The sequence below is a fragment of the Cebus imitator genome, unplaced genomic scaffold, assembly GCF_001604975.1.
Source record: "Cebus imitator isolate Cc_AM_T3 unplaced genomic scaffold, Cebus_imitator-1.0 Scaffold384, whole genome shotgun sequence".
Taxonomy (NCBI): domain Eukaryota; kingdom Metazoa; phylum Chordata; class Mammalia; order Primates; family Cebidae; genus Cebus; species Cebus imitator.
In genome coordinates, this window is record NW_016107699.1 from 1,783,180 (window position 1) to 1,795,735 (window position 12,556).

The 12,556-nt window shown below is 62.3% G+C and overlaps 1 protein-coding gene across 1 annotated transcript in view; it reads left to right on the forward strand.

Annotated features, from left to right (window-relative positions):
* MUC6 (mucin 6, oligomeric mucus/gel-forming) overlaps window positions 1-12,556 on the forward strand; it is a 29,678-nt gene that overhangs the window by 7,842 nt on the left and 9,280 nt on the right. The window contains exons 9-31 of the mRNA XM_017507777.2: window positions 372-492; window positions 648-786; window positions 861-965; window positions 1,049-1,121; window positions 1,221-1,358; window positions 1,587-1,748; window positions 1,889-1,983; window positions 2,151-2,283; window positions 2,415-2,664; window positions 2,762-2,814; window positions 2,899-3,008; window positions 3,442-3,593; window positions 3,755-3,896; window positions 3,983-4,093; window positions 4,479-4,664; window positions 4,766-5,005; window positions 5,762-5,918; window positions 6,206-6,349; window positions 9,002-9,064; window positions 9,559-9,591; window positions 9,994-10,179; window positions 10,751-10,972; window positions 11,471-11,702. Coding sequence (XP_017363266.1) covers window positions 372-492; window positions 648-786; window positions 861-965; window positions 1,049-1,121; window positions 1,221-1,358; window positions 1,587-1,748; window positions 1,889-1,983; window positions 2,151-2,283; window positions 2,415-2,664; window positions 2,762-2,814; window positions 2,899-3,008; window positions 3,442-3,593; window positions 3,755-3,896; window positions 3,983-4,093; window positions 4,479-4,664; window positions 4,766-5,005; window positions 5,762-5,918; window positions 6,206-6,349; window positions 9,002-9,064; window positions 9,559-9,591; window positions 9,994-10,179; window positions 10,751-10,972; window positions 11,471-11,702 — 3,247 coding nt within the window. The remainder of the gene's footprint in view (window positions 1-371; window positions 493-647; window positions 787-860; window positions 966-1,048; window positions 1,122-1,220; window positions 1,359-1,586; window positions 1,749-1,888; window positions 1,984-2,150; window positions 2,284-2,414; window positions 2,665-2,761; window positions 2,815-2,898; window positions 3,009-3,441; window positions 3,594-3,754; window positions 3,897-3,982; window positions 4,094-4,478; window positions 4,665-4,765; window positions 5,006-5,761; window positions 5,919-6,205; window positions 6,350-9,001; window positions 9,065-9,558; window positions 9,592-9,993; window positions 10,180-10,750; window positions 10,973-11,470; window positions 11,703-12,556) is intronic.

Consider the following 12,556-nt stretch of genomic DNA (forward strand, 5'->3'; position numbering starts at 1 on the left):
TCCCCTCCCCTCACACTCCCCCTCCCCCACCATGCTTACGGCTGGCAGCTCTCCCAGCCACGGCCACCCTGCAAACCACGCACAGGGGGGTCTCGCCCACTGGATTCTGGGAGCCGCTGAGAGAAGGTGGGGTTTGAGCTGGGCCCAAGGGACAGGTATGTGTCTCTGCCTGCTGGGGGCCGCCACTCACCAGGAACCCGGGTTGGGCACATTGGTGCAAGGGGCTGGGCACACGCAGTGTCTGGCACAGAGATGTGAAGGCAAGTGCAGCTGGAGTGAGACGCCACGGACAGGCTGGGGGGTCTCCCCGGAGCCAGGGAGAGTGGGAGGCCGTCAGTCCCACCAAGCCCCAAGAAGCCCCTCTCCTGCAGGGACGGTCCTGAACGACCTCTCCAATAACCACACCTGCGTGCCCGTCACCCAGTGCCCCTGTGTGCTCAACGGCGCCACGTACGCCCCTGGGGCGGTCACAACAGCTGCCTGCCGAACCTGGTGAGGTGGTGGGGGGGAGGCAGCAGAGGGGAAGGCGGCGGAGGGGGCTCTGGAGGCTGGCAGGAGTTCCACTGGCCTAGGGTGGGGAAGGGGTGCTGTCTGGCTCCAGTGGCTGGCCCTGCCCACCACGTGGTTCCCCCCACGCCCGCCCACAGCCAGTGCACCCTGGGCCGCTGGGCGTGCACGGAGCGGCCGTGCCCCGGCCACTGCTCCCTGGAAGGCAGCTCCTTCGTCACCACATTCGATGCCAGGCCCTACCGCTTCCACGGTACCTGCACCTACATCCTCCTCCAGGTAGCCCTGTGGCCCATGGGGAGGGGCACCCCCAGTGACCCCACCCGTGGCTGAGCCCCCGCCTGCCCACGCAGAGCCCCCAGCTTCCCGAAAATGGCACCCTCATGGCTGTGTACGACAAGTCCGGCTTCTCACACTCCGAGACCTCCCTGGTGGCTGTCGTCTACCTCTCCAGGCAGGTGAGGCCTCTCCCGCACCCGTCCCTGCCAGCAGGGCTCTGCTCCCTGGTGCCCGAGCCTGACCCAGGCCACCTTCCCTCCAGGACAAAATCGTGATCTCTCAGGACGAGGTGGTCAGCAACAACGGAGCCGCCAAGTGGCTGCCGTACAGGACTCGTAGGTCCCGGCCCAGCCCCTGCCCCCAGAGCTGTGCCTCCGGGGTGGGCCGCCGCGGGCGGGGAGGGCCAGGTGGCTGCTGAGCGCTGCGTTCCGCAGGCAACATCACGGTCTTCAGGCAGACGTCCACCCACCTCCAAATGGTCACCAGCTTCGGGCTGGAGCTCGTGGTGCAGCTGCGCCCCATCTTCCAGGCTTACATCACTGTCGGGCCCCAGTTCAGAGGCCAGACCAGAGGTGAGTCCCTGCCCCTCCGGGTGGCCCTGGTGCCTCGTCCCTATGGGGCCTGGCCAGAGAGGCTCACACGGCGTCTGTGTCCGGGGAGCCCCAGGGGTAACAGGCATGTGTGGCCCGCGCCGGTGCTCACCCAGGGCGAGGCTGGTGGAGGGCTGGGAGCTCCGCGCGTGGGGGCCGGAATGGGCGCAGGAGGGACAACTCAAGCGTGCTCACGGCCTGCCGCCTCAGGACTCTGCGGCAACTTCAACGCGGACACGACGGACGACTTCACCACCAGCCTGGGCATCCCCGAGGGCACCGCCTCGCTGTTCGTGGACTCCTGGCGGGCAGGGAACTGTCCGGCCGCTCTGGAGCGTGAGACTGACCCCTGCTCCATGAGCCAGCTCAACAGTGAGTGTCTGGCCTCCCACTCCCCCAGCTGCCCTCCCAGCCCCCATGGCTCTGACAGACCCAGCCACCAGGGTGGGGGGCAGGAGCTGTGGCTGGAATGGGGAGGGGTGGAGACCCATGCCCCGGCCGGTCGTCCCCAGAGGTGTGTGCGGAGACCCACTGCTCCGTCCTGCTGAGGACAGGCACGGTGTTCGAGAGGTGCCACACCACGGTGAACCCCACGCCCTTCTACAAGGTGAGGGCCTGAGGGCGTCTGGGAGGGCTTCGGGGTGGCCGCAGCAGAGGCTGCAGTGGCTGACAGTCAGGCACCTGGGGGCATCCTGGCCCTGGCGGGAGGTTTGGGGCCCCACGTCCCCAGGGGAGGGTGCCCGCTGCCAGCCCATGCTGGCTTTCTGCCCGCAGAGGTGCGTATATCAGGCCTGCAACTATGAGGAGACCTTCCCCCATATCTGCGCCGCCCTGGGCGACTACGTACACGCCTGCGCCTCACGAGGCGTCCTGCTCTGGGGCTGGAGAAGCAGCGTGGAGAACTGCAGTGAGTACCCAGTGGGGCTGGAGCGGGGTCACAGCGGGTAGGGGTCACGGCGGGGGGTCCTGGGGCCCCAAGCAGACAGCGGAACCCCGGACACCTCCTCCCCGAGGGTCTGACGCGGGCGTCCCCCACAGCTGTCCCCTGCACGGGAAACAGCACCTTCAGCTATGACAGCCGAGTCTGTGAGCGCACCTGCCTGTCGCTGTCGGACCGCACTGCTGAGTGCCACGCCAGCGCGGTGCCCGTGGATGGCTGCAACTGCCCCGACGGCACCTATCTGAACCACAAGGGCGAGTGTGTGCACAAGGCCCAGTGCCCGTGCACGCTGGAGGGCTACAAGTTCATCCTGGCCCAGCAGGCCACCGTGATCAATGGTGCCACCTGGTGAGGGGCGAGCAGGGGCCGGGGACATGAGGGGGGCCGGGTGGGGTGGGCGGGGGTCCCCGCCGGGCCTCGGGATCATGGAGCCTCTCTCTTACAGCTACTGCATCAATGGACGGCTGAGTTGTCCACAGCGGCCACAGATGTTTCTGGGTACGTAAGGCAGCGCGGGCTGCAGGCTCGGACCATAAGGGCCCCACTTTCTCTGAGCGTCCTGACCGGCCCCTCTCCCCGCAGCCTCCTGTCCAACCCCCAAGACCTTCGAGTCCTGCAGCCAGTCCTCTGAGAATGTGTTCGGGGCAGCCTGTGCCCCCACGTGCCAGATGCTGGCCACCGGTGTCGCCTGCGTAAGGGTCGCGTAGGATGGGGTCCAACGCCCGGACCAGCTGGGCCGTGAGAGGGTTTCCACAAAACCCGGGAGACCTGGCCTCACCCTGCCCCTGTGGCGGGTGCCTGGGGCCAGCGGGGAGGCAGGAGTGGCCCCGTGGCCAGGCGGCTGGAGGCTGGTGGACAGTGGGCCGGTGCCAGCTTGGGGAGGGTGGACTGCCACTGTGGAGGTGGGTACAGCAGCCCAGCTGTGTGTACAGGGGCCTGGGACCTTCCACAAGGTGGGGGAGCTTTGCTAAGGGAGGAAGCCCAGCTGCCCACAAACGCTGCAGAGCAAGGTCGTATTCGAGGACAGGGCCTGGGAGGCACGCCGGGTGGTCTTGGAGAGGCCCAGGGCTGGGCAACGGCAGCTGAGGCCACCCTCCCAGGGGCCGCTGACCTGCCTCCCTGCAGGTGCCTACCAAGTGTGAGCCTGGTTGTGTCTGCGCCAAGGGCCTCTATGAGAATGCCGATGGGCAGTGTGTGCCCCCCGAGGAGTGCCCGTGTGAGTTCTCGGGGGTCTCCTACCCTGGGGGAGCTGAGCTCCACACCGACTGCAGGACCTGGTGAGACACAGCCTTGCTCTGGACACTCTGGGCTCCTGGGGCCGTGTGGGGCAGGGAGGGCCGTCCGGGGTGGGGCTGGCTGTCCCGTAGGCGGGGCGTCCAGAGGTGCAGCCTGGCCTCTCCAGTGACCACACCCACACCCACACCTGCCGCCTCCACAGCACCTGCTCGAGGGGGAGGTGGGCCTGCCAGCAGGCCACCCACTGCCCGTCCACCTGCACCCTCTACGGGGAGGGCCACATCGTCACCTTCGACGGCCAGCGCTTTGTATTTGACGGCAGCTGCGAGTACATCCTGGCCATGGTAACCACCGGGCTCGGGCTAGGGGGCCGGGGACCCAGGGGCACAGCATGGCCCCAGGGCTCCGCCTCAGCGCCCTCTCCCTGCAGGACGGCTGTGGTGCCAACGACTCCCAGCCCACCTTCAAGATCCTGACGGAGAACGTGGTCTGTGGGAAGGCTGGGGTCACCTGCTCTCGGGCCATCAAGCTCTTCCTGGGGGTGAGTGGCCGGCAGCCTCCGGCAGGGCAGGAGGGGCATTGGGGGCCCTGCCACAAAGCTGGACCCTGCCCCTAAGGGCAGCCCCCCACCTGCCTCTCCTTGAGGGGTGCCTGCTGCCCCTCCGTGGCCAGACACTCAGGACCAGCGATCTTGTCTCCCAGCAGGTTTCAGGGGCACAGAGTGTCTCCCGGGCACAGGGAAGGGTGGGAGGGATTCTCCAGGAAGCCCGAGCTTCAGCCCTCAGCCCTGTTTCCCTTCTGCCCCGAGCTGGCTCTCAGCAGGCACCCTTACGCGTGGCCGTAACAGACCCGGGCAGCTCTGCCTCCGAGCTTGGTCCAGGGGGGACAGAGCAGACACAGGCAGCCCCATGACGTGTCCCCCACAGGGCCTGTCCGTTGTGCTGGCGGACAGAAACTACACAGTCTCCGGGGAGGAGCCCCACGTGCAGCTCCGGGTGAGGCCGGATGCGCTGAGCCTTGCTGTGGATGTCGGCGTCCCCGGGAGGTACAACCTGACACTCGTCTGGAACAGGCACATGACCGTCCTCATCAGGATCACCCGAGCCTCTCAGGTACCGCAGGGCTTGGCGCCCGCCCAGGCCCAACCCGGCCCAACACAGGGGTGGAGACGATGCCGCAGGCCCGGGACCCGGCCTGACGCCGCTGCCTGCAGGACACCATCTGCGGCCTGTGTGGCAACTTCAACGGGAACATGAAGGACGACTTCGAGACGCGCAGCCGGTACGTGGCATCCAGCGAGCTGGAGTTCGTGAACTCGTGGAAGGAGAGCCCGCTGTGCGGGGACGTGAGCTTCGTGGCGGACCCCTGCAGCCTCAATGCCTTCCGGCGCTCCTGGGCCGAGCGAAAGTGCAGCGTCATCAACAGCCAGACCTTCGCCACCTGCCACAGCAAGGTGGGCGCCGGGCGTGGGCCGCACGCCTGCCCCTCCACAGATGTCCAGCGGGGGCGGAAGTGGGGACCAGATCCTGTCCTGGCTCAGGGTGGGGAAGCGCGGCACAGTTCTCCCTCCACGGGATCCCAGACCTGCCAGGGCTGGGCGCATAGAGCTCCAGATGCTCTGCCCGAGCTCAGGGGCCTGATGTGGGGAGCAAGGTGTACACCATGGCAGTTTAGCAGCACCCCCGGCCTCTGCCCACCAAATGCAAGTAGCACCCCCAGACAGTGCCATGAGCCCCCTGGGGCAGTGTCGCCAGGTGGGCCCCCTGCTCGGGAGTTTGTGGTCAGAACACACTTCCCGACCCGGTGTGCAGCTGGGGGAGGGGAGGGTGGGGTTGGGGGTCGGGGCAGTAGGAACTGAGAGGATGGGGCACCTGGCAGCGGAACAGCCTGGCCCTCGCTGCTGAACAGGGGCGTGGTGTGGGGGGCGCGGAGATCCTGGGTGGGGCCGCGGTGGCCGTGGTCAGCAGCACCTTGGTTCGATGGGGGGGTCTCAGGACACACGCTCAGGTCCGGCCTTCGTGGTGGCTCCGGCTTTGGGAGGGCAGCTGGCGGTCGGGGTCAGGGCTGAGGTCCACGTGGTGCCGCTCACCCAGTGCCAGTGCCCCTGCCACCATACTCTGGCCTCCCCACACCGAGGGTCCCTCGGACAGCAAAGCCTGGTGCCCAGCCGTCCCCCTTGGCCAGACGCTGTCGGGCACACACCCCACAGGTGTACCACCTGCCCTACTACGAGGCCTGTGTGCGCGACGCGTGTGGGTGTGACAGTGGCGGGGACTGTGAGTGTCTGTGCGACGCCGTGGCTGCCTACGCCCAAGCCTGCCTGGACAAGGGCGTGTGTGTGGACTGGAGGACCCCGGCCTTCTGCCGTGAGTGACCGCACCACCCACGGCCTGCTGTGAGCCCAGCCACCCAGCACCACTGAGGCCCGGTGCAGGGCTGCTCTCGCCCACAGGCCCCTCTCCCTGGACAGGAGCCGGGCTGTGCCCTGCAGGGCCACCCTGGACCTCCCCCAGCCCCCAGCTGCCCAGGGGAGGCTTCACCAAGAGGGCCCAGGCCTTCCCCACCCACACTCAGGTTCCACGCACGCCCAGGGAACCACCGGGTCAGGGCCGGGGCTGGGAACCCCGCCAGCTGACAGCTGCCTTCCTCCCAGCCATCTACTGCGGCTTCTACAACACCCACACGCAGGACGGCCACGGCGAGTACCAGCACACGGAGGAGGCCAACTGCACGTGGCACTACCAGCCCTGCCTCTGCCCCGGCCAGCCACAGAGCGTCCCGGGCAGCAACATCGAAGGTGCCAGGTGGTGGGGAGGAAACACAGACGCACAGGGGACCCATTCACTCGTTCACACTCATTCACTCATTCACACTCACTCACACTCACACTCATTCACACTCATTCACTCATTCACTCATTCTCACTCATTCACTCATTCACTCATTCTCACTCATTCACTCACTCATTCTCACTCATTCACTCATTCACACTCACATTCACTCATTCATTCACACTCATTCATTCATTCACTCACTCACACTCATTCACTCACACTCATTCACACATTCACACTCATTCACTCATTCACACTCATTCACTCATTCACTCATTCTCATTCACTCATTCTCACTCATTCACTCATTCACTCATTCACTCATTCTCTCATTCACACTCACACTCGTTCACTCATTCATTCACACTCATTCATTCATTCACACTCACACTCATTCACTCACACTCATTCACACATTCACACTCATTCACTCATTCACACTCATTCACTCATTCTCATTCACACTCATTCATTCATTCACACTCACACTCATTCACTCACACTCATTCACTCACTCATTCTCACTCATTCACACTCACACTCATTCACTCATTCTCACTCATTCACTCATTCACTCATTCTCACACTTACACTCATTCACTCATTCATTCACACTCATTCACACATTCACTCATTCATTCACACTCATTCACACATTCACTCATTCACACATTCACTCATTCACATTCACACTCATTCACTCTCATTCACACATTCACTCACTCACACTTATTCATTCACACTCATTCACTCACATTCACATTCACACTCACACATTCACTCATTCATTCACTTATTCACTTTCATTCACACTCACTCACTCATTCACACTCATTCACACATTCACTCATTCACTCACATTCACTCATTCACACTCATTCACATTCACTCATTCACTTATTCACTCATTCATTCACTCACTCACTCATTCACACTCATTCACACATTCACTCATTCACTCACATTCACTCATTCACACTCATTCACTCACATTCACATTCACACTCATTCACACATTGACTCATTCACTTATTCACTCATTCATTCACACTCATTCACACTCATTCACACATTCACTCATTCTCTCACATTCACTCATTCACATTCACTCACATTCACATTCACACTCATTCACACATTCATTCATTCACTTATTCACTCATTCACACTCACTCATTCACACTCATTCACACATTCACTCATTTATTTATTCACTCATTCATTCACACTCATTCACACTCATTCACACATTCACTCATTTATTTATTCACTCATTCATTCACACTCATTCACACATTCACATTCACACTCATTCACATTCATCCACTCATTCACACATTCACACTCATTCACACATTCATGTTCAAACACATTCACATTCACTCACGCAGATTCACACCCACATTTACTCACGCACATTCACACACACATTCACTCCTGCACAGCGCTGCACTCATACATTCATCTTCCACACACATGCGGTCATTCACTCGCTCGGCAGATGCGTCCAGAACATCTCTGTCCCTCAGGCCAGTTCCAGGGGACCTGGCCTTACGCAAAACACAGTCCTGGGCCCTGGAGCTTCCCTCCCAGCCAGGGAGCGGGGCCCAAGGAGGCAGACCCAGTGTCAGCTGAGGCACCCACCACAGGATGGGGGAGGGAGGCTGGGGTTGAGCGAGCCACGGGCTTCCGTGTGCCACACAGGGCGGTTGGGTCCCTTGGTGGGAGGCAGATGTGTGGGTGAGGATGGGAAAGGTGGCGGGGGAGCCAGGAGGGTGTCCAGAGGAGCTGCTGGGGCCCTTGAGAAAGCCACGGCAGCGGGCAGAGCAACCGAGGGAGGGGCAGGCGGCTGCAGAGGGGTGTGGGGTGCAGAGGGGTGTGGGGTGGGGTGTGGCCGGGATGCCGGGGTCTCTGTGAGGCCTGTGGCTGCCCCAAGGCAGAGGTTGAGCACAGACGGTCCTGGGATTCACAGGCGCCGGCCCACGCACTTGGCGGAGGAACGTGGTGTCTGGAGCCATCCAGATGGGCAGGGGCAGACGTGCTGGGCTCAGGAGGGCAGCGCAGGGCCCCTACATCGGGCAGCACGTCCAGGCCCCACGGAGCACAGGAGAGGGGCAGGTGTCTGAGGTCCAGGGGGAGGCAGGGCCAGAAGACAGCTCTGAAGCCCCTGCCCTGGGTGATGAGCAGGGGTGAGGGACCAAGGCCTGAGGGACGCGTGGCGCGAAAGGGGTGGCTTAGAGCAAGGTGCAAGGGCTGAAGCTGTCATCCCAGTACTCTGGGAGGCCGAGGCAGGCAGATCACCTGAGGTCAGGAGTTCAAGACCAGCCTGGCCAACATGGCAAAGCCCCATCACTACTAAAACTACAAAAATTAGCTGGGCGTCATGGCAAATGCCTGTAATCCCAGCTACTCAGGAGGCTGAGGCAGGAGAATCACTCAAACCCAGGAGGCGGAGGTTGCAGTGAGCTGAGATCACGCCACTGCAGTCCAGCCTGGGCGACGGAGCGAGACTCCGTCTCAGAAGAAAACAAACAAAAAAGGCAGAGAGAAAGGAAACACGCAGGTGGGCCTGGCTGGCCACAGGTCACACGGAGCCCCGCCGTTCTCCACCCTAGGCTGCTACAACTGCTCCCAGGATGAGTACTTCGACCACGAGGAGGGCGTGTGCATGCCATGCAGTAAGTCCAGTCTGCTGCCCTGAGAACCCCTGCACACAGGCAGGAAGTATATCTACACCTCACAAGCAAGGCAGAGGGCCCTGGGGCTCTGAGCCTTTACGTGAGCTTTGGGACTCTACTGCCTGGAACCCTGGCCCCTTGGGGTGCTGAGAATCCCAGCAACTCCCAGAGGCTCAGGCAGCCCCAGCCCATGGAGCAGACAGAGGAAAAGTCACGGTATTGAACCCAATTGGGCCCTCCCGTCCCCTCTTCCACCAGTCCCCCAGTTCCCCTTACCCTCACCAGGCCTGCAGAGTGCCTGGGGTAGAGAGTGGGAATCGTCCTGGGAAGCGGAAGGAAGGGGACAGAGGACGAAGGGGTGCTCCCAGCCCCTCCCATCCCCTCCACCCCGGCCTTGGCGAGCGTCTCGGACTCAGGCCCTCGGAGCTCCCGGAGGCCCCACAGGGTGGGGAGGCCACGAGTGCCACAGGGAGCTGACCCCCCTCTTCTTGCAGTGCCACCCAGCACGCCGCAGCCGCCCACCACAGGTGATTGCACGCACACTAGGTGCCAAGGTGATGCAGGCCCTTTCCTGGGCTCCCCCTGGCTCCCTGGACAAATCTGCAGAGTGGGAAGCAGGGAGGGGGCAGGGAGCACTGTGCCCTTCCCAGGTCTAACCTGGCAATCCGAGCGGGGTGGCGGGGGGAGCTCAGCCCACAGCCAGCCCAGTCCCCATGGCCCTGGCTGGACCCACAGGTGAGCACACAGTGGTGACCCTGGCCATGCAGAAGGCCCAGCCAGGAGGCACGCTGCACTCAGAGGCCACAGAACAGCCTGAACCGCGTGCCCAGCACATTGGCCTCTGTGGGGCTCCCCGGCTTCAGGACCCAGCAGACAGCGGGGAGGCTGCTCCCCAAAGATGCGCTGGTGCCCTGCAGCCCTGATGGCAGGTCTGCCCCACTCAGGCTCACGGCCCACGCAAGTCTGGCCCACGACGGGAACCGCCACCACCATCAGGCTCCTCAGCTCCACTGGTGGACCCTCGCCCAGCTCCAAAAGCACCACTGCCGGCCCCACCCAGACACCCATCCTTCCAGCCACGCTCACGCCCTCCAAGCCCACGGCCTCCTCGGGAGGTAAGGAGCCTCCGGCTGGGCCCGTGGGAAGGGCGGCTGCAGGGGGTCCTCGGCAGGCCTCTGGGGTGGGTGCACATGTGGCCCCGCCTCCCAGCTAAGCAGATTTTCAGGGCAGAATTTCCTATGCTTGGGAGACAAACCGGGGATTTTTCTGAAAAAGTTTTAAAGACGAGCTGCTTACTGCACGGGGCCATTCCGTGCTGCCAGATGCTGTCACTGGAAATTCTGTGGGACCTGCATGGCCTCTGCCAGGCAGCCTGCCCCCCAACAACAAGCAGGACCCCGTCCACCACCCAGGGACCCCAGAGGGGAGAGGAAACAGTCCGCCAAGCTGAGCAGGGGTGGGCATGGGGCAGCGACAGCCCCATGAGCGTGTGGTCACTGCCCGACCGTGGCCACCACAGCCAGGAGAACAGCAGGAAGACCTAACAAAGGCAAGAGGAGTCCCTCCAAGGAGGCTGAGTCCTGGAGAGCAGGCCAGGGACCCCAGGCACAGGGCAGGGGGCTGGGACATGAGACTCAGAGATGCAGACCCGAAGCATGGGGGTGTTCCGGGCGGCTGTCCTTGCAGAACCACTGAGACCAACCACGGCCATCACCCCTCAAGCCACATCAGGGCAGATGCCCACAGCCACGCTGAGGTCGACAGCCACAAAACCCATTGTGACCCAGGCCACAACCCGGGCCACGGCACCGACCACCAGCCCAGCCACAAAGTCCACAGCTCAGTCCACGACACGAACCACAGTGACGCCACCAACACCAGCAGCATCAGGGACAAGCCCCACGCTGGGTAAGTCATGGTGCCATGGGACACCAGTGCTCCTGAAGGCTCCCAGTCCCACCTCCAGCTCTCATTCAGTGATTCAGCCACAAAGGAGACCCCGTACTTCCCAGAGGGCAAGGGGGAGGCAGCGCCAGTGTGCAGGCTGCAGCCAGAGGCGAGGGAGGAATACCAGCACCCACAGAGGCAGACCTGTGGAGTAAAGGTGCAGGAGGGCAGGGGCCACCACCAGAGCTACAGGGAGCCAGAGTGAAAGCAAGTAGGGCCCGGGCTGCAGTCCCAGAGCAGAGGCTGCACTGAGGGTGATGACACTGAGCTGAGAGCAGGACGCAGAGCAGGTCCAGGTGAGGCAGAGACAGGCAGGCTGGAAGGATCCAGAGGGACCACTTCACAGCACCAGAGACAGAGACAGGCCAGGAAACATCACACGGAAAAAGGAACAGGCCAGCAGAGGTCAGGGTACAGAAACAAAGACAAGAATGATGACAGCTTCACTAATTCCCACAGCAAAATCCACCCATCAGGAACTGCCAGGCACAACGGCCACTCGGACAACAGGCCCACGTCCAACTGCAGCCAGCACCGCAGGCCCAACCACCCCACAGCCAGAGCAACCCACGAGGCCCACAGCCACAGAGAGGACAACGCACACAAGAACAACTACAGAAGACACAACGCCACAAACGCCACACACCACACACTCGACAGCTACGGGAGGCAGTCCCACCTCTTCCACTGGCCCTACGATTACAGCATCCTTCAAGACCAGTGCTACCCATCCAACCCCACCACACCCTCACACCACACTTCCCACACACATACCACCTTTCTCCACCTCCTCAGTAACTCCCAGTACGCACAAGATCATCACTCCTACCCACCTACCAATATCCACTTCCCCCTCCATCCACTCAACCCCCATGGGCACCGTGCCAGTACCCACAACGGTCAAGGTCACAGGGACCACACACACAGCCCCACCAATGATGGCCACCACAAGTGGGACCAGCCAAGCCCACAGCTCATTCAGCACAGACACAACCTCTACATCCCTCCACTCACAGGCTTCCTCCACACACCATGCTGAAATCACCCCAACTTCTTCCACCACCATTACTCCCAAGACCACCAGTAGAGGAACCGGCACCCCTGTGGCCACCACCACCTCGGCCACCAGCAGCAGGCCACCCACACCCTTCACCACACACTCCCCACCTACGGGAAGCAGACCCATCTCTTCCACTGGTCCCATGACTGCAACATCCTTCAAGACCATGACTACCCATCCGACCCCACCACACCCTGAGACCACACTTTCCACTCATGTTCCTCCTTTCTCCACCTCCTCAGTGACTCCCAGTGCTCACACAGTAATGACCCCTACACACCCACCAATGTCCACTTCCCCCTCCACCCACTCAATCCCCACAGGCACCGTGCCTCCACAGACATCGGTCAGAGCCACAGGATCCACACAAACAGCCCCACCAATGACAGCCAGCACCAGTGGGACCAGCCAAGCCCACAGCTCATTCAGCACAGCCACAACCTCTACATCTCTCCACTCACAGGCTTCCTCCACACACCATGCTG